At 34.1% G+C, this 21,927-nt stretch overlaps 1 protein-coding gene across 1 annotated transcript; it reads right to left on the bottom strand.

The window, feature by feature from the left end:
* Window positions 1–453: 453 nt before the first annotated feature.
* LOC148599683 (uncharacterized) lies at window positions 454–21,444 on the bottom strand. Its single transcript, XM_088557276.1, has 9 exons — window positions 21,269–21,444; window positions 18,693–18,881; window positions 16,544–16,828; window positions 15,236–15,361; window positions 7,574–7,762; window positions 5,353–5,541; window positions 4,372–4,468; window positions 3,134–3,312; window positions 454–2,540 (listed from the first exon to the last, which is right to left on the bottom strand). The coding sequence occupies exons 1-9, from the start codon at window positions 21,339–21,341 to the stop codon at window positions 2,287–2,289; spliced, it is 1,581 nt and encodes a 526-aa protein (XP_088413402.1). The 5' UTR covers window positions 21,342–21,444; the 3' UTR covers window positions 454–2,286.
* Window positions 21,445–21,927: the final 483 nt, after the last annotated feature.

The following is a 21,927-nucleotide window of genomic DNA, read 5'->3' as shown; positions in this document are numbered from 1 at the left end:
TTCAGACGGCTTCGTAGATATTGACTAATGATAACAAGTATTAAATTCAGGAATGTGTAGCTAGCTACTGACTCATAGATTGTCGTTTGATTGAAACCCTGAAATCTTCGTTTATTTCTCATTAGGCCTTGAGAATAATTGCCACTTACTTGATACATGTAGAAAAGCTAATATGTAGATAATCTCTAACATGTATGACTCAAAATTAGTTGTTCTGTCAGAAGGGAATATATTGAAAAATGACGTATGCAAGTATAGGGAGTTTTGTCTGTTTTGTTATGATTGTACTTTTGGCGCACATAGTAAGGTATGGGAAGTCTCGCGTAATCCTGTTGGGCGAGACAGTAACGATATAACATTTTATTTTCTCTTTAAAATTCAAGTAAAGTTCCTATATTGAGACTGTACATGTACTTATATTTGTAATAAATGATTTCACATAAATAACTATGATAGTCAAAAAACGTTTTATTAAAGCATTTTACTCAAAAACTAATGGGAAGTCAAACAATCTGTAGAATATATGCACTAGAAGATCAATTTCAACACTTGGATTCCTGCAAAACAATGAGATAGAACAGTATGTGCTCCCGCTTCGAGATTTGATTTGTGTTGCCTTTTCCAGTACCCCTCCCTCCCCCCCAAAAAAAAATCGTAAGTTTAAAGCTCAAGATTACACATACCTAATAATTCGTAAAAACTTAGTACCAGTACCATCTTTCAGCAACTTTAAATACCTTAATCTAATTAATTTAATTATTAGGCCACTCTTAATTAAAGTTGTCACTTATTTTAAGACATGTACGCCATTTTGATTTAGTTCATAGTTAATAAAAAGCAATATAAAATAGGCTTCAAAAAAACAAAAAAAAACTACAAGCTAGTATATGTAACAAGATAAAACACACAACAACAACAACAATAACAGCAAAATTAAATAGTTCAAATTCGACACTTAATATACATTTGTTTGTAAAGTATTTACAATCACCACTCTAGTCACCGGTCATGGTCATATAGTTATTGATGTTTTAGTTATTCAGTAATAGGGTTTGTAAGTCTCGTTCTAGTTTCAGTTTCCCTTCCGGAATTTTCGATGTAGAACGTATTGAAGTCCGAAGACCGACCTGCATTGTTTTGGTTTACTTCCGGGAAATCGAAGCGCTGCATCACAATGCAAAATCTTCTATTTTTATACCTTTCTTAAAATTTGTATGCTATATAGCTAGATATTTGTCATTTTTAACAGTATTTTTACACGGAAAGATATTTTGCTTTTTATGTTGAACTCGGTGTTATGTTAATGACGAATCTCAATGCATCTTAATGGTAGACGAGGACCCATTCTCATGAAAACGCGGAGTCACGTGACGAGACTTACATACCCTATTCTCTTTAATATTTAATTCATATATGATATTGTGTCATAACCATTTACTGTAAATTAATGCATTTGACGAATAAATATGTAAAGACAGATGACACTACCGAAGAAAAAAAATGAAAAAGCAGAACGTAAAGGCGAAATGACAAAGCGCCCTGACGTTAGAACTACAAGAGGTAAATACAAAGTGATCCTATTGTTAGTACAATGTAAAGAACGACATCACTTAATACAATATTGACTGTGTATCTTATCAGTATAATGATACATGTACATGTATCCTGTCTGAGGTTTGACCCCATCAATATTTACATGTAATTTAAAATGAATGCACTAGATTTGTATGTGTTCGTACTGCATGTAGCGTTGGCGATTGGTTTCAATATAAAACAACTATGAAACACTGCGGAATGACAATTTGTCTTATAGAATGAAATTTCATATTGAAAATAGGACATGCATAGCAAGTACAATGTACAAAACTTATGTTTTACAAGTAACACACACAAATATAAAACAATAACAAAAAAAACTTGTACAGTTGTTGTTCTGAAGATATATTTTTTTTCAGTTTCTACATGAACATGTACAAATGTATACGACTCAACCATACTGTTGAAATACCCATACTTAATGTGAGTGCATGTACGTAGCATTAGCATCACACAATTATCTAATTTTATTTCAATTATTAAGATCCGAAAAAGCACTAAATAGTAAGGATATCCAAAATGTTGAAATAAAAATTAATGATTAGATATATTATTGGTTCAAAAACTTTCTGCAAAATGTCTGAAAGGGGCTTTCCGTAGGTCGAATTTTCTCTAACTCTCGCGAAATCATGCCTTCATTCAACGATAGAACAATAAGGGATGTCGAGTAGTTTCGATTGGACTAAGGAATCAGCAGCTCTCATATAAGGAGTCGTTTACAAAATTTTGAACTTGGACACGGTTTGTTTCGACTGAATTATCATAAACGCCTTCTGTTTCGCATCCAACGGAATAAAGTTTTTGACTTTCAAAACCAATCGTCTGTCGAGATTTGTCATAAATTCCTTCTGTTTCACTTCGTATTCCACCCATGGTGTCATAGTTTTCGTCACCTGATCGCCTGTTAGTGCGGCAATTGTCAGTGTGATCGTATACATTGTTTTCTATAAGCAAAAAAAAAACCAGATCAATTCAGTTCAACAGGGTTTCTCTTACGATAAATGCGTTCCGTATTGGATTATAACAGACAAGGCGCATATTCATAGAAGCCGACTCGGCCTACGTCCCTCCCTGCCAAAAATTATGAGCATTTAATGAAATCTTGATTTTTTTACAAATTAAACTCATCAAAACTGGGTTGCCTTTAATTTGTTCACGATTCCTTCGCTAACCTGAAATCCTTGGTTCACCCCAAAAGACTCGTGTTATATTAACAAATTATATTCTTTAATGCACCAAGGATCTTGCAAAGCTTGCCTTGACGTTGGTTTCTGATCATTTTAACATTTTTTTCTTAACTTATATCCCTACACATGTGACAAGTGAACGCACATTTTACACAGATTTATTAACTAAACAGTCATGCTCGTACAGTAAAATTGCAAATACCCGTTGTTGTGATATTACAAATGATTTTTATCATCAACTTTCGGCTTTGAATTCTTATTATACATTGTTTTGCGAGAATGCATTTTATTTTTAAGATTTGATAAAAACCTCATGCACGTTAATTTTTCATAATTTGTATGTATTGTACCTGCATTGCCCTGATTATTATCGGTAGAATTGTGTACTGCTAGTTTGTCTGTCTTCTTTTTCCCTTTATTTTTCTTTGTTTCCACCTTTCCATAGGTTGGGTTCACATGTAATACATTTTCATCATCTAAAGGTTCATTTGGAACCTTCTGCTTTGTAGTCTTTATCCAACACTTGCACCTAGTATGCAGAGAGAAATGGGGTAAAAGCTGGTAATACCAACTCTATTGGCGGATCCAGACGGGTGCAGAGGGTTGTCACTCCTCCTTTTTATTTGTTATTTTAATGTGTAAAATCGACACAAAAAAGTAAATAATATCATAGAACCCCTCTTTTTTCTGCGGAACCCCAGCTAGCTCTCCTCCTTTCCGTACGTTGCCAATGTAGCGGTAATAAGTTGTTCTATTTCGACGTACAGAAACATAATTGGTACATGTACTAGCGGTCAACACATGATTTGTTTTAAAAAAAGAGACCCTTCACACTTTTGTGGAATATATTTTTGTTACGATTATAAATGAACATAACTTTTTGTTTTACATAGAAGTGACGTATAAATTTCATGAGCCGACAACATCAAACCTACATTGTACTTACCAGTACATGTAGTGAAAAACTGGAGAAAAAGATGTGCTCAAGATTCCCCCCTCCCCCCTTTTCCGGCCCATATTAATACTCTGCGTACTATATACAAATTTAAAGGGGAAACACGTATTTTCGATTGATGACTAACGTTCTTAAAATTGAATAGACGAAGGTGTACTTAAAGAGGAAGTGTAAACATTGGCTAAGGAACGTACAGATAGGGACAGTGTCATAGAACAGTTCTAAAGCCAGCTCTTATGACAATTCTACTAGCAGAACCGGATATAAGGAAAACAGTTCTACTAATATGGCCCGCTCTTCTGACAGTTATGGCCAGGCTGGCTCTACGAGAACAGTTCTACAAGTAGGGCCGGCTCTGCTAAAACTGTCAGTTTTGTGAGAGGTTGTATAGACTTGATCTTTTCTGTCACGCTCGAAATCAGTGCTACTTTGTATCATAATATTAATTTCATCAAATCTTGTGAAGTGTTTATTTCAGACAGAATGAAATAAACCTTTAATACTGAGATGCTTGATATGAGATTTGTGTAAAACGGTTTACAAAAAAGTACCAATGATTTGTAAGACTAATGCGCCTTACTACAGTGTTGGCCTACCTAATTAAACACAGTATAGTGTACAAATTGTACTCACATGACAACAATGAATAGGATTAGAAGAACAAGACCGAGACCTCCGGAAACAATTAAGATGATGTGAAATGTAGTAAGGAACTTCTCCATCCCCTCATCTGTAATAATAATAAAAAAAAAAACTTTATGCACAGAACAAACGCGAAATAAGGTTTCTAGAGCGTTTGTATCGCTTTCATTGGAACGCTTAGGTTTTCCTATTCGTTTCAGTAAAACCAAGCTGCACATTTAAGTTGTCATTTGGGCGAACTTGAATTCAAATTGGTGTTAATATTGTTTGATGTGAATTGAAATACGTAGTACTACACGTAAAATAAAAATCCCTTATCATGAGCTATTTTTCATGATTTTTATTTTTTAATTTTAGCAATATGCATTTGTAAATCCCTTATAGAAATGTGGATTGATAATGTTACTGATGGACAGTCAGCTTGGATAAATTATACGACACCTAACGCAGATAATAGGCAGATACCATGCATATTACAAGTACAATTATATGAAATGCCTCTTGGCCAGCCGTTATGGTCCTTTATACATTTTGTGGCCTAGCCGATCACTGATGAATTCAATACTAGCGCTGATATAGTATCGCTCTGGATGCAAGTGGAATAAGTATGAAAAGTTGTTATCGACCAACAAAGCAAGGGCAATTCATGTACTTCACATATTTTTCATATAAAAAATTCTTAAAGTAGAAAAGGGAACAGAAACGATGAAATTCAAGAAATGCACCATCGTATACCCTTTATAAAAATAGTAAATAGTAGAAAGATCTTCATTAAGTGTAAACACAGTCATTATTAAGTAAGCTTTGGAAGACCTTGACAACAAAAGTAATAAAATCCACGGTAACAGAACGATGACACTAGTTGGACAATGCTCTAGATAGGAAAATAATATTGCATTACATGTACAAATGTACATGTACAGATTCATTTGACATGCTTTACTACATGTATAACATGTACCTTAACATTACCTGAAGGTTTTATCGTGACACTTGTGTCCTCTGTCTGTATTGTAGTATAAACACATTTTGTCCTGTCCTGGTCTCGAGTAGCTATACACGCCCACGGTAAACTGGTACTACAGTTAGTGACAATTGGCTCTATCTTGGTATCATCTTGTATCTTTGATGCTATGCAATATGTATCAGTCGAGTTTTCGCCTACATTGACGAAAAACATTGACGAAAAAACATTAAATTTGAAGTATACATGTTCATATAATGATTCTCCGAGAAAATGTTTCATACGGGTCTCAGTTATACAGCTTTTACATATATGTTGAGGAGGCAGACCTCGGGTAAGGGACATAACTCAAGAAATCAGTTATTAGTATCACATTCAATTTCACTTAAGTCTTTCAAACTTTCATTTGAAACAGAATGAAATCAGTCCAAGTTACTTTGATGCTTATATGAGATTAATGTAAAATGCTGAATACAAACGTTCCAATGATTTATAAGAGTTGTGTCTCTTACGCTAGGTCTACCTCCTTAAGTTTTGAAAGATTGAATTATTTCGTGTAGTCAAATTTTGCAAATACAATACTTGTCCATTCAATGGAGACCGATAATAAATAATAACAGTTGTTGTATGGTATAGACTACCGATTCTAAGTGGATTTCGTAAAAGAGAGATGACATTTGGAATGGAAAGAACTAGGGATCTTAACAATGAAAATATTAACAAATGAACATATTCAATGCTATAAAGAACAACTGTAGTTTAATTATTGAAGAGCATTTAATTATCTGTATTTGATTTAAATTGGTAAATTAACATAAAATGAAATGGGATTTACATCAGAAATGGGAATCTTTATATTGAAAGAATGTAGCAGCAGGTGTGTCATAAACTATTCTACCTGTATATGGACATTTCATAAAACTAAAAAAGTAAGATGGTGCTGGTTCCACTTCGTATTCAACTTCAATCATGGACAGTTATGAATGTTTCCCTCCTTAATTACTTACTATATACGTCGTATTAATGTATTATCCGTAGTAAACAAACACACAACCATTTTATTCTACATTCTTTTGAAAGGTTGTGATTGGTCATTATTGTACTTATAAGAATGTAATTTCCTATAGGTGTTTTAAAGTAACACCGGTCCATAAAATGCCATGAGACCCTCTTAAGATACATTGTGGATAGGCTCGGTATACTTTTATCGACAGTTTCATACATGGTTCCGATTCTGATATTGTTTCGGACATTATTTTTGGAATGAATATGTCCTCCTTGAGATTTGTGATATCCCTTGAACGAGCTTTGATTGACCCGAGGTATAATACAACAAATAGTTAATGATGCTTAAGATCAAGTGAAAATAAACATGTTTGGACCACTCTGTCTGCCGCCCTCTAAATTAATATAAATCCCAAGAGCTCTACGCTTCGGATCATACAATTTCATTTGTGTTTCGTAAGACAAAACGATGTCAATAGTACTGCACATTTGTTATACATATAACAGTACTAATGATGTGTGCATGTGATACATGTACAGCATGTAGAGTGCATGTGCACATGTACTGCGATTGTACTGCACGTGTGTATGTAATTGTATTCCACGTTTTAGTAAAATTAATAAAATTGCACGTGTGCATATGGATTACTGAACGTGTGTTTTAGAAAGTTCTGCAAGTGTGTATCTATGTGTCACTCTCTGTAAGAACCAGGCAGAGGTTGAAATATTGTACATATATGTATGCAAAAACTAAACATTTTGAACGTTTAATTTGACTACATTGTGTATTTGCACATCAGAATCAAGAAAAAAAGACGAGATTTTCCATATCATTTTGGTAAACTGAGTTACAAATTCATTGAAATGCACTAAAATGAACATTTGAAGGACAGACAACTCTGTCAAAAACCTCATTTTTCTAAACATTCTATCGAACATTTTCTGAGTCAGTAATTAAATAATGGTCTTTTTAATTAGAGAAAGCATTCTTGAGTGATATGCTATTGTCAGATCGGCTAGGTTTTTGACATGCATGTTTCTGATTTTTGCCATTTTGCCTGATTCTTACAAAAACGTAGGCTTAATAGTAATGTGACAATACAGCACACGTGCGTGTGATAGAACTTCAGATGTGTATAGTTCTGCACGTGTGCATGTTACAACTCTGCATATGTGTATTTGATAAATGGACATCTTTAAGTAAATTGTAATTAATATATTTACCTCCATATTTTTCAAGGAAGAAAACATCTCTAATCGAAGAGAGCCAGTAGATTCTTTCAGTTAAATTTTGATTTAGGCCAAGATGACTTATTGACGTAAGTGTTTTATCTTGGCGTAGACAGAACATGACAGCTTCTTTCCATTTTGATATCTGTGTGGGATACTCTGTTACTTCAGAACTTGAAACATCTAGAGGAAAACATGCGAATTAGATTAATATTTTGATAAAACACCCATGCATTTTAATCAAATTTATATACAAAAATGCATGTATGTGCAAGTTGACATACATGTATGTATGCATGCATGAATAAGGTAATGCATCTACAAAGAAATATTCAAACATGTACTGTGTACATGTATATGATAACATTTTAATGTTTAGTTAATTAAATCATATACAATATTATATTTCAATAAAAATATACCTCTTTGTATAATTACATGTATGCATTATAAGTGGTTATTATTTAAAGCCTACATGTATATCGCATACGCCATATCACTCTCCTAGATACACATCTATATCGGATACCCTATAGTCCTAGATAAAGAGACCTTAAGTGCCTGTCCCTGTAAGAATCAGGCAGTAGGTGAAGCATGGTATAAAAAAAATTGATTCTGTAATTTGACAATTTTAACAATCAGAATCAAGGAAAACGGACATGATTTTCCATATCCTGCTGGACCATCGAGTTACAATTTCATTGAAATGCACAGAAAATGAACATTTCAAGGGCAGATAACTTTATGGAAAACCTCATTTTTCTAAGATTCTATAGAAAATATATGAGCAAATCCAATGATGCAGAGATCAAATAATGGTCTTTTTCAAAATAGAAAAATCATCCTTGAGTGAAATTATATTGTAACATGCAGATCGGTTGGGTTTAGACGTGCATTTTCCTGTTTTTCCCATTTTGCTAAATGCAACAGACACTTACACTTAACCACGTATATTTCTTTGTTATTTGGCCAAATAAGTAAAGAGTTATTAATAATAGTGGCTGATGCTTATCTTGTAAAATCTAATTAAGAAAATTTCGAGTTTTATCTAAATGTCCGTCATCATACGAACATCACATGTAGCAGTACATGTCTATCATTATATTGATGTGCAATTCTTCACGTGACTGGGGGTCATACTGATAATTTCTTCATTGAAAATTTTCTTTTTGTGGATTTTTATGACTGTTTAAATGTACATGTATCTACAGTTATGATATAATTTGATCAATTCTGATTGTAGGTTTAATTATGAAAATGCCTTATATACTATCCATATATACATGTATTTATTGTATGGAAATATTGGTTTTTTTATGCAATGTGCATGTCTTTCTCCTACATGTATATCATATCAAGTTTGAACATTAAGTACATGTACATGCATCAACTCATAAAAATCATAAGCATTAGAGTTGCTGCATCGTGTAAAACTATGAAATGAAATAATGTTCTTTTTTATCTACACAGACATGTTATATTATTATGTTACAATAGTATTTCCTGTATACAGATCTGTATTTTGCAGAAAACCATGCATTGTTCTCCAAATAACATCTGCCAAATCAAGAACGATAACTCCTATTAAGTGCAATTCCATCTATAATCTATATATTTGTAAATCTCAAAAGTGCAACACTTTAATGAAAACCTAAGATAATGCAGTTACATGTAGTAACTACATGTATGTCTAAATAATTGAATTGAGTGAAACATGCATGTACATGTGTTACCTACTTTATGAATTTTAAGGGTCATTCTCCATAAGAATCAACATTACAAAACATAAATGTATGCGGAAACCTCAAATTTTCAAATATCTTTGAAATAACTGAAATAAACCTATATGACATGTTAACATCGAAATTAGTAGAATTCTTTATTTTTGCAAACCCGTTGCCATGGAAACCAACATTTACCTAAACTTCCAAAAGGGAAATTTCGCTGATTTCAGTGGACTTGTTGCCATGGAAACATTATTACAGACATTACAGATTTATTCTTTAGCTTGACAACCCCATGTTAATATTACAACCAGTTTTTTTTTTTTTTTTTTTTTTTTTTTTTTTTTTTTTTTTTTTTTTTTTTTTTTTTTTTTTTGTAGGTAGTCACATCTAGATCTTCACATACTAGGTATTAAAAGTATTCACAATGGTTTCCTAAAAAAAGTCACTTTTTTTTCATTTTCAAAATGCTATTTTATGTAATTTTCAGCACTAAACAGTACACAATTTCCCACGTACTTTCAAAAGTGGATAACTCTCAAAGTAGAAGAAAATAATTGAAAAGTAGAGATGTGTTATTATTTTTTTTTAATGTTGAGAAAGGTGTAGGGGTAGAAAGCTATCAATATTTACAAACAATATCAACTTCGTTGTTATAACGTAAAAGTTGTTCATAACATAGTGAAATATATAAATATAGGGAAAATAATAGTTTTTGGAATTACATGTAGTTCATTGTAATGACGTCATAATGGTACCACAACTTGACGTCATTTAGAAAATTGCTGAGAATAGCAAATGTTTTTTTGTTTTTTTTTAAGGACATATTTACGTCCAGAAAACTATTTCCACACCCAAGAAAAAAAAAACTTGATATTTTCACATGTGATGAATTATGTACATTTAATTAAGAATGTATTCACTAAGTTATTTCTGGGGTGTGAACTCCATTTTCTTGTCAAAATATGATCAGATGATTTATTCCATTTCGTCCATGGGTGGACATAGGGCGATTACAGTTTCTCTCCATTCGCTTCGGTTTTGGGCGATGTTGTTACAATTCTTCCACGTTAGTCCTACTCTCTTCAGTTCAGAGTTCAAATCCCTCCTCCAGGTGTTCTTTGATCTTCCTCTTTTTCTTTGCCCTTGGGGATTCCAATCTAAAGCTTGCTTTGTAGTGTTTTTATTGTTCTTCCTTAAAGTATGACCAATCCATTTCCATTTTCGGGTTCGAATGGTGTTTTCTATTGGTTGTTGTTTTGTTCGTTGCCAGAGTTTCTTGTTTGTTATTTTTTCTGGCCATCTGATATTCAGTATATTTCTTAGGCACTTGTTAACAAAGACTTGTATAGATTTCATGGTGTTTTCTGTTTCTCTCCAGGTCTCGCAACCATATAACAGGACAGACTTAACATTGCTGTTGAAAATTTTGATCTTAGTAGTCGTTCTCAGTGTTCTACTTTTCCATACTGGCTTTAGAATGGAAAAAGCCTGTAATGCTTTCATCTTTCTGGCTTGTACATCTTCGTCAGTGCCTCCAGTTGTACTCATGACACTTCCAAGGTACGTAAATTTATCTACATTCTCTATCTGTTGGTTATTTACCAATATTGGATCCATCTGGTTTTGTTGGATTCTCATGGCTTTGGTTTTGGCTGTGTTGATATACAATCCTGTTCTTTTAGCTGTTTCTTCGAGATGGTTTACCTGGTGTTGGGAATCTTGAAGACGATGCGATAGTGTGCATATGTCGTCTGCAAATTCGAGGTCTTCTAGACGAGATGTTAGTGTCCATTGTATACCATGAGGGTCGTTGTAAGCTGTTGTTGCTATCCAGTCGATGACTATGAGAAAGAGAAGGGGAGAGAGAATGCATCCTTGCCTTACGCCAGTTGTTACAGGGAAAGGATCCGTCAATGTACCAGCATGTATGACCTGACAAGAGAATTCTTCATACAGTAACTTAATCATGGAAATAATCTTAGGAGGAATCCCATAGTGTCCTAGAATGTTCCACAAGACCTGATGATCTATGCTGTCAAATGCTTTCTGGAAGTCAATAAAGTTTAGATATAGGGATGACTGCCATTCGATCGTTTGCTCAATAATTATTCTGAGTGTTGCAATCTGGTCGACACATGATCGTTCTTGTCTAAATCCAGCTTGTTCATCTCTCAGCTTGCTATCAATCTCTTCTTTCATTCTTTGTAAGATTATACTGCATAGGATTTTACTAGGAATGGACAAAAGAGTTATTCCTCTCCAGTTGTTGCAATTGGATTTGTCCCCCTTTTTAGGTAGTTTTACCAAGAGTCCCTTTTGCCAGTCTTTTGGAATTTTTTCTTTTTCCCATATCTGGTTTAATAGCCCAAGAAGATATTGAATGGTAGTGTCATTCATGGACTTGAGGGCTTCTGGTGGTATGCCATCGATTCCCGCTGCTTTCCCATTCTTAAGATGTTTTAGGGCTTTTCTTACTTCATTTTGGGTAATTTTGTCAGTCTCTATGTTAAGTGTTGGACCTTCTTCAAGTATTGGTGGATTTGTTGGTGGTGGTCTGTTCAATACCTCACTAAAGTGTTCTTTCCATCTGTCAAGCTGATCTTCTAGCTTTGTGAGGGTATTGTTGTTTTTATCTTTGACTGGTAAATTTTCATTTTGAGAGATCTTTCCACTGAGTTGTCTTGTGATGTTATACAATGTTTTGATGTCTCCTTTTAAGCAGGCGTTTTCAGTTTCTACTCCTAACTTTTCAGCATGGTTTCTTTTATCTCTTTTACAGCTTTTCTTCAATTCTCTGTCTTTTGCGCTGTAAAGGTCTTGCAGGTTTTTCTTATGCTGTCTGGTTTTGGCACTCATCAACTTTTCTTTTATTTCCCTTCTTTCAGATATTGTATCCCATGTTTGATCTGACATCCATTTCTTTCTTTTCACTTGAATGAAACCAACTGTTTCTTCGCATGCTTCCAGAATGGCTGTCTTTGTTGAGTTCCAGATGTCATCAATATCATTGTTCATTTCTTCGTTGTCAAGATCTAATAAAGTACTAAATCTGTTCCTGAGTGTGATTTGGAAGTTTTCTTTCACTTTCTGATCTTTAAACTTCTCAACATTAAACTTCCTTTTTGTAGTCTCTCTTTTCTTTGTTGTTAAAAGCTTGAGTTTAATTTTTCCAATTACAAGGTGGTGATCTGATGCTGCGTCTGCTCCACGTTTTGTTCGTACATCTTGTAATGAAGATCTCCATCGACGGCTTATTGTTATGTGGTCTATTTGGTTTTCAGTGTCTCCAGATGGTGAAATCCAGGTGGTTTTATGACAAGATTTATGTGGAAACCAAGTACCGCCAATTACTAGACTGTTTATAGCGCAAAAGTTAGCAAACATCTCTCCGTTCTCATTCATTTGCCCTATTCCATGTGGTCCTATCTCCCTTTCTCTACCTCCTCTGTCATCACCTACTTTGGCATTCAGATCTCCTAAGATGATAAGGATGTCTCTTTTAGGAACGGCATCAAAAACTGATTGTAATAAGTTGTAGAAGTCATTTTTATCATCTTCGTCTGCGGTGTTTGTTGGTGCATACACCTGTATAAATATTGTTTTCTGGAATCGAGTGTCAAATCTAGCTGATATCACTCTTGCAGATATTGGATTCCACTCCAAAAGCGATTTCTTGGCTTTCTTTGTAAGCATGAATCCCACGCCTTTGTCATGTATGTCGTCTTCATTTGGATTTCCTGAGAATATGACTGTATGACCTGAAGATAGTGTTGTCATTCCAGCTGTATTCCATCTTACTTCGCTGAGTCCTAGAATTTCGATATTGTATCTATCCATTTCGTTCGCAATTTGCAAGCTTTTGCCACTTTGATACATTGTTCTAACATTCCAAGTGCCTATGGTTGTTGGTTGTTTTGGTGAGAACAACTTCATCAGCTTTCGCGTCATTTGCTGTCCTCGATGTTTGGTTTGGTCCTCTTTCTCTAGTCGTTGACGAGTCCGAGGAATGACTTTTACTGTAATCGTTTCTGTAACCATTTGTATCCACTAGTGGGGGGTTGGCCCTCTAGCTTCAGCTTTATTTTAATGTGGTGGTCAGCAAGTCCCTCACATGCTTTTGTATCAGAGTCAGCTCTCCTAGATAGGTTCCCTACCATGGGTGACGACTCCTTTCTAGCCGGGTTTTACATCAGAGTTTCCTCTCCTAGACAGGTTCCCTTTCAAAGGTTTGATCCCAGTCTGACCATCGTTTTCTGTCTGGGTTGTCTCCCGTAGCCTTTGACTCAACAGTCCATCACAAGGCAGCGATCTATTTAACCCATAGGTGGGGCAAGGTTGGTGAGAGCCAGGGCGTGTTCCACGCGCCGGTGGGCCTGCACTCTACACCTCTAGGGTCCTTGTTACTCCGAGATCCCCTTCATGTTAGCCTTGAGTACTAGACCCAAGTTACCGTGTGTTACCTCGGGGAGGCAAATTGAAGGAGTCTTGGTAGTGTAGAGGCTATGTACTGGCAGAGGAAGGCTTCTGCTTACGCTGCTCCCCTTTTCGTCTACACGTAGACTAGCCAGCGTCAGTAGCGATCTAGAGACGTTCGATCACTACTGCACTAGACGCATATCACTACCGTGTGGTTATTAAGCCACCAAAATATGATCAGAAAGTTACCAAAAAGTACAAATTTCGAAGGAATATCTGAATATTAATTAATTATTAAGTTCAACCATTTTTTTTTGTCCTTTTAATGCAAGCATTATAAAAAAGTCATTTTGTTATCTCATTAGTGACGGATTCGAGTCTCCAAATTCACAATAAAATTATTTAACACTTTATGATTAATTTTCAGTCGAAATTTTGGCCAATAAGACCTTTTATCGCTCCTTCTCCTTTGAAAAGAAATTTGGAAACCATGGTAATTTTCAAGAAAATGTCGATTTTAAGTGTATGGTCCCTGGATTACATTCTTTTGATTACCGCTATAACCTTGGTTCCATTGATTACTCTTCCATAGAGCTTTCATTGATACTCTATCATTTAAAGTGTGCAGGTTAAAATTGGTACTGCTAAATGATTCAAAAGAACTTCAAAGTCAAATTTTCTCCTTTCAGTGTCATTTGAAAGGTCATCTTCTATAAACATGCACATTTATCGTGACCTTGACCTTTACTTTTACCACAAAATACTTTTCTATTGCTTCAATAAGTATATCATAACTATAAAATAATATTGTTTTAAACGTTATATAAATGAAATATAATTTGAAGATCAAAGATTGGGGTATATAAAAGAAGAAAAAAATCAATTTTCTCTTTTTTGTCATGGCAACCATATTTAAGGTCATTCTTCTCAAAATAAAAAAAAATAACACACGTCTATTTTTCTTTGATACATAAAATGTAAAATAGAGTTAAGTTTATATTGTGTAACATTTAAAGGAATTACATATCTACATGTGCTTTTTGAAGTTACAATTGAAATTAACTGCAAATAGCATTTTCATATATATTATTCTTACACTGCAAAAATTACCATTTTTGAAAGGTATTTTAGATTCTTTTTGACCATGAATTTCTACAGCAGTACTATAACTATAACATATAACTGTTACGCTCTTTAAGTTTGAATTTAGGTCTTATGTATTTAAAAGTAATGCAAACATAATTATTCAGTAAATTCAGTCATGGTTTTCATGGAAACAGAAAAAAAATTAAAATGACGTGGATTACCCTTTCCAGCAGCACAGTGAAATTTCTTAGATAGTTACCATGGCAAGAGGGTTATAAAAATAAAAAAAGTGTAATTGTTTTCCACTTTTACATGCCAGGATGACTTCATATAGTGAAAATAAGCAATATTGGACACTTTCTGTTTACCTATTTTTTTTCAGAGAATTGTTCTAAATTATTAAAGATAATTAATTCTAATGATTTACTTGTGCACAAGATGGATGCTTTCCTCGAGCAAACCATTGGCCCTCTTGTCTGGGTACTGCCAGTTATATTGATGAAACTACATCTACCCATCGTCTCTGATGTGCTATAAGTTTCCATAAAACTACCTAAAAACAAATATCAATTTTACTTTCTACTGTTCATGATGTTTTTCAAAGCACCTTCACCATCATAAATACACAAATAATAAAAACGTAATTAAAAAAAATAATGGGACAGGCGTTAAATTTTCATGATAATGTATTATTTGACGTCTTTAATCCTGTACAAGTCATAATTTCATCAATATTGTTGATTAAATCTCATCAGAAGAAGAAAACCCAACTCAAAGACGAAATAGTACATATGCATGTAGTGCAAACTTGGAAATAATTCGCTATGAAAAATTATCTAATGTGCGCCACATGATTGTAGTTATTTTTTTCGTAGGCCTAAAATTACAACAATAATTCCTCTAATTTTTTAAGCTAATTTGCATACGTGTCATTGGATGAACTGTAGGAGTAGTGAATTACATTTGCTCCATATATTAGATAATGACCCCTGTCAACCTCTGCCCTACTACTAGGGAGTTCATGTAGACATATTTTGACTTATAATCAATTACATGCAAAACACTTACATTTTAATGATTTTCGTACATAGGAAGAAATGACTTTTAAACATAGCAATTAAAAATCATTTATACATATTTTTCTTACATCTAGTATAAACAGTTGTAGGACAGTTGTAGGACAGTTTTCGGGCCAGATATTCTGACATTCCTAGGGGAGCCGTCTCTTGTAGAGCTGGCTCTAGAAGTGTTCTCCTGGGTTTATTTGTACAAGGACTGGTCTCTTAGATCTAGCTGTACAAGGCATGTTCTCCTAGATCTAGCCGTACAAGGACTGTTCGCCAAGATCTAGCTGTACAAGAACTCTTCTCGTAGAGCTTGCTCTTCCAGAACTGTCAGAAGAACTGGGCCAGTTTAAAATCTTAGTCGATTCGGCCCTTCTAGAACTGTCCTTGTACAGAGAATTGTCAGTAACAAATATAACAGGGAAATCGTTTTAATAGAGTCTAAAGCCGGCTCTTCTAACAGTTTTCATAAAAGGTTAGAACATATCTCTTCTGTAGGACCACGACCAACCCTCTTCTCTCCAGCAAAGATGAGTTTGCCAGCACATAACTCCGTATTTTTGTTTGTCCTTTTTAGTATATAATATTGTAAAACCGTGTTTAATTAAAGGCCTAAAATGTTGGTTTAAGATGCGAATGTACAAACTCTTTTATTCAGTAAACATACTTACTGTTTGTTCTGTAAATTGGAATGGTTGATCCGTATGTTACATTGATATCCTCGTGGCAAAATGCTTCTTTCCCACAGCTCGAAAGTTGATTGTGACACTGTGTTAGGTTTATGTCCGTTTTATAGAAACAGTAACATGTCGCATTTGACATACTCATATAAATCAAATTCAAATTATACCTCTCTTCACTGTAATAGTTGCAAATTTTTCTACACTCTTCGATGTTAGGTCCTTTCGTAAAGTTACCACCCAATAACTTTGACGTTGTATTTATAATTCCGCAACCTGAAATAAAGTATAATTGCTGCAAAGGTATATATTTTAGTAATTCAAACTTTTCTCACTTTCAATATGACAAGTCGTACATGTACTGCTAGACAGGAAAGTATTATTAATTGTGAAATTCAAAATTGTCTACTTTTGTCATAGAGCTCACTTGAAAGCTTTCCTCTACTGTACAGTTTCGAGATAAAGATCACAATAAGAGGCATGATGATAATAAAGAGTTCAATACTTTATCATTATTTTGTATGAAAGCTTCATCAGGTCATTTTATGATCATGAAAAAAATAAATTCCCACGAGTTATTTATATCGTTCCCATGAGTTGTGATTTCGTTCTTACACTACATTCCCACGAATTACTTATGTCTTTCCCACGAGTTGTGAAACCGTTCCCCCGAGTTTCTAACTATACGTCATAGTTACTCGTGGGAACGACATAAGTACTCGTGGGATTCAGAAAAAAATGTGTCCGACTAAGGAGGCATGTCTTCCTGCAGGCTGTTGCTTCTGTGAACTTGTAGCAAATAATTACTCAGTGTGTCTGACAGGTACAAATCAGGGCCTGTTCGATTGGTGTATCGCTCGTAACAGAGATGCATGTAATATCTGGCATAGGAATTTAAACCATTAGCAATCTATCAATCATTTTGTGAAAAGTTTAAGGTTTTGACACGCATTGAATATTTTTATAATTTTATTATGTTGGTATTGCATTTTTTCTTGTTTGTAGTCTTATTCTTTATTTGTTAATATCTAAAATGAATTGGTCATTTTATGAAAATTTTCTGCTCCTAAGTAGTACATTCAAGGTCTGTGAAAAATATAAATGTGATATGTGGAATCCACACCATAAAGAAATCTTTATTTATTATTTCATTTATACAGTTCATTTTTTTGTGGAGCCTAGCATCAAAGGTTTTACACCCTAGGAATCCATAGCACTGATTTTTTATTTATAGGCCAAAAAAAGGTAATTTGTTTTTTACACAATTCTGCAATTCGTTTTGCTACCTTTACATATACAGTTTGATCACTTTTAACCCTTAAATTCTGTCAGCATCTGTCAGAAAACTGTTCTATGACAGCAGATAGAACTACAATCCTGTCAGATACTGACACGCATTGACAAAGACTGTACTGGGTCGTGACGCACTTTGTCCCATTCCTTGTCAAATCATGAAAGAAACTGTCTTACATGTATGTCCTGACAAAGAAATATGGAAATCTTTCCTAACCTGTCATATCCTTGGACAGTTCCTGACACTATTCTATGTGACGTCATTTTGAATGGGAATTATCCGATCAAAAATAAATGACGCAATTCAGAAGAAATTTATCATAAACTGTCAATAACTACCCTCGGTAGAAACTCTTCTGAATTACGTAAAACAGAACAGTTTTACCTAGAACAGTTCCTGACAGAGAGTGTCACGACCCATGGCAGAATGACAGAGTTTGTTCTAAACCATGACATAGTCTGACAAGATGTGTCATGGGTCTTTACAGTTTCTGACAGTTTAGAACTGTTCTATGGCAGCAAACCCTTACAGATTAGAAGTGATCGCAGCTGTACAGTAACAGATGTTTCTAACCTTTCCGGTAACAGTTGACAGAATCGGAGAGAGGTTAGAAGTGATCGTAACTATACAGTAACAGATGTTTCTAAGCTTCCCGGTAACAGAACCCATGTTAAGGGTAAAAGACAATGGGAGAAACTTTATTTCCGTAGTGGACACTCACGAAGTTCAGGATTCGTGTACACAGGAATTAATCTCAGACCTTATACAAGAAAATATCTAAAAAAAAAGAAAATGAAGGTAAATGTTTTATCTTCAATTTGACGCATTTGTCATCGTACAAATTACCTGCAAACTCAACCCAAAGAGAATAATTTGCGTAGATGCCAATCCATGCCGTGACCGGTTCCCTGTCGCATTTTTGGTTGATGAGATTAACTGACTCAGATAATAATCCCGTTGAATTACAGGTTGTGTCCACGTTGTTCGAGAATAGACCGGTTGTTCTATTAGCCGTCAGATAAATATCGACATGGGCTGAAAACCATGATAATAATTTAATAATACATATATACATGTATTTACACAGCATCATTTAAACGCTGTGTTGCCTTCTGATGTTCATTAAACAAACGACGTGATAGGTTTCTCGATGTTACATGCACATGTATCATTACAATTCATTCAAATAGCAATAAAAGAACCCAACGATCACAGGGGCGTAGCGCCTAGTACACACGTACTGATAGAGCTGTACCAATAATTTTCATTTATAAGGCATGTACTACCTAAACTTTCTTCAAAAACTGTACAAAACATGCTGTTTTACTCATTCTGCAATACCAATCAATTTTGGGCTACTACTCTTCCGAATCAAAGATTTTTTCCGTCTACAAACGCGGTATTTTTGTATAACAATACAGATCTATATTTTGGGGAAAAACATGCATCGGTGGGGTTGTAATCGTTTTGGCTTATTCGCCAGTTCCATTCCTCCATTTCGATCAACAACACCAAGAACGATAGATTGTGCAAAGTACCAATGTCATACACAATCTATATTTTTTTCTCTGAATGATAAACTAAAAATGAATATGACTCTGGTCTTTGTTTTTTTCTTTTTCTTTTTTTTTTTTTTTTGGTTTTTTTTTTGTTTTTTTTTTTTATATTTTGTTTTTTTTTTTCTTTCTTTTCTGACATGCGTAAATCACCTCCTGTCTAATATTTATAAGGACTGTTGTTGTATTGTTTACATGTACCTACTACTTATGGACCTATTACTACTACTAGTATTGTCATTGATACTTATGAATCATCATTCATGTACGTACATTGTACATGTATACATGTACGTAAAGGTTATGTAAAGACAACTTTGATAAAATATAAAAAAGGAAAGGCAAAGTCAAACAAAAACAACAATAAAACGAGCACTTCATTTTGCACACAAACAAAAGTAAATGAAATCAATGCTAAAAGCCTCTTAACATCACGGATCAATGTTTTAACCATTTTTTATAAATATTACTTATAAATATAATAGAGTAATCAAGAGAATCAAGGTTATAGCATTAATCAAAAGAATGTAATCCAGGGACAAAGACCAGACATGGAAAACAGACATACACAACAAAGAACATAAAGTAACTAAAATCATACATAAAAAGTAACAAAAGCAAATGAGCAACTCGGACTACACTAAAACTGGCATCATGGATCAGGTGCACCGGTAGGGTAAGCGTCTTCTGACAAAAGAGGAAAGTTGTCAAATCGAGTTTCCATTAATTTCAAAGAAGCTCAATGAAAGGATACGAGTAATCAAGGGAATCAAAATTCTAGCAGAAATAAAAAAAAATGTAATCCAGGAACAAAGATCAGACATGGAAAGCACTCTTATAAAATAACCAATAAAAATGCATACAAAGTAAAAAGAGGCTCCCAGAAGCCTGAATCACTCGCCTGCTTACATTGTTTGACTTCCATGGACAACAAGGAGTTGTCCGACAATTTTAACTCAAAGAAGACTTTGGTAGGACTTATCATAAGAATTATTTCTTGAATTTTTATTTGATATAGTTTTTAAATTATTGGCTGTAAACTGTTAAAACATATTCGCCTTGCGGGGAAACACCTCAAGAAAGTAAGGATCATTTCAGCAGTTGAAAGTTTCTTTCTATCCATCATAGTTTTCAAAATATTGACTGAAAACTATGAAAATAAAGACAATTTTTCACCTTTCAAGCACAATAACTCTAACAAGGAGTCATATGAGAACTTTGATCCAAAGAAGGCTTTTGTATGTCTTATACTGAGGATCATTTACACAATTGACAGATTTTCGGCTAGACCTAACGGTCTTGGAGATATATGCTAAAAAACTTCCGTCTGACCTCCATGTAAAATTTTTAGTAACGGCGGCCATGGTTTTCGACGGATCAAAAATCCACACATCATTTCAATTTAGAACACCCCAAGGAAAATTTATATAAAGTTTGGTTCTGATTGGTCTAAAAGTCTCAGAGGAGAATGGTTTTGAAAAATTGTTAACGACGACGGACGACGTCAATGGACGCCAAATGATGGAAATAGCTCACATTGCCATAGATTGAAATATCATTTTGAGTAAGATTTTTATTTCAGCAGCCGCTTGAATTGAAATTTGCATTTGAAAATCTACATTAAGTAATGAGGTGAATATTGAATCACAAAATGACTGAGAGATTTTTTTTTGCTCAAATTTGGATTAATTTTTCAAAAAAAAATTGTAGAGCCCCTTTTCAACATAAAAATGGTAAAAAATGGTCGGTACCTTCACATCAGTAGGTTTCTGTTTTAAAACTACATACAACGTCAACTGTCTAAATAGAACATTTTATACAAGTATTTGAAATCGACTATTGTTGTACATGCATGTATATACTTACCTTGGGATGACTGTATTGATTGTAAAATTTTATGTAATCCAAAGACGAATATGGCTTGATAAATCCGATTCATTTCTCCTTAACTTTCTAAAAAAAGAAGCAATAAAGTTTCCAGCAGTTCAAACAGATACTTTATATAGAATGTACACGTACATGTACCTACTTTATAGTCAGGGAAGTGCTTAATAAAACATCCGTTCGGAAGTAATTTAAGATTTAAATTTAAATTTAAAAGTACATATCACTTCATAAATTCGTGTCCAAATCGTTGTCATGTCAACTCCAGTCCATGTCAAAATCAGGCAGTTTTTTTAATTTAACTGAATACAGTGATCTTCAGGTCATAGGTTGAATGCCGCCCATAGATTACTGTGTTGATGAATCTAAAGTTAAAAGTACATACGGTTCTCCAATTTTTTGAAGTACTACTGTGAACCCTGTCTAAAATGAACTCCGACTAATCCAAAAACCTGTCTCACCGGGCACCTTTTAAAGTTATTTTATATCAATTATGGAGATGGACCGAAGGTAAGGGACATACATCTTGAAATCAGTGATATGTTTCAAATTGCATCATATTCAAAGCCTATCAATCTTTCATTTGGAACAGAATGAAATCATTTCAAGTTATTTTTGGCTTACGTGAGATTGATGTAAAA

This window comes from Perna viridis, chromosome 13 (assembly GCF_037379345.1).
Source record: "Perna viridis isolate PV_CMFRI_1.1 ecotype Kerala chromosome 13, ASM3737934v1, whole genome shotgun sequence".
In the NCBI taxonomy this organism is placed as follows: domain Eukaryota; kingdom Metazoa; phylum Mollusca; class Bivalvia; order Mytilida; family Mytilidae; genus Perna; species Perna viridis.
This window is presented reverse-complemented; position numbering and strand designations above follow the sequence as displayed.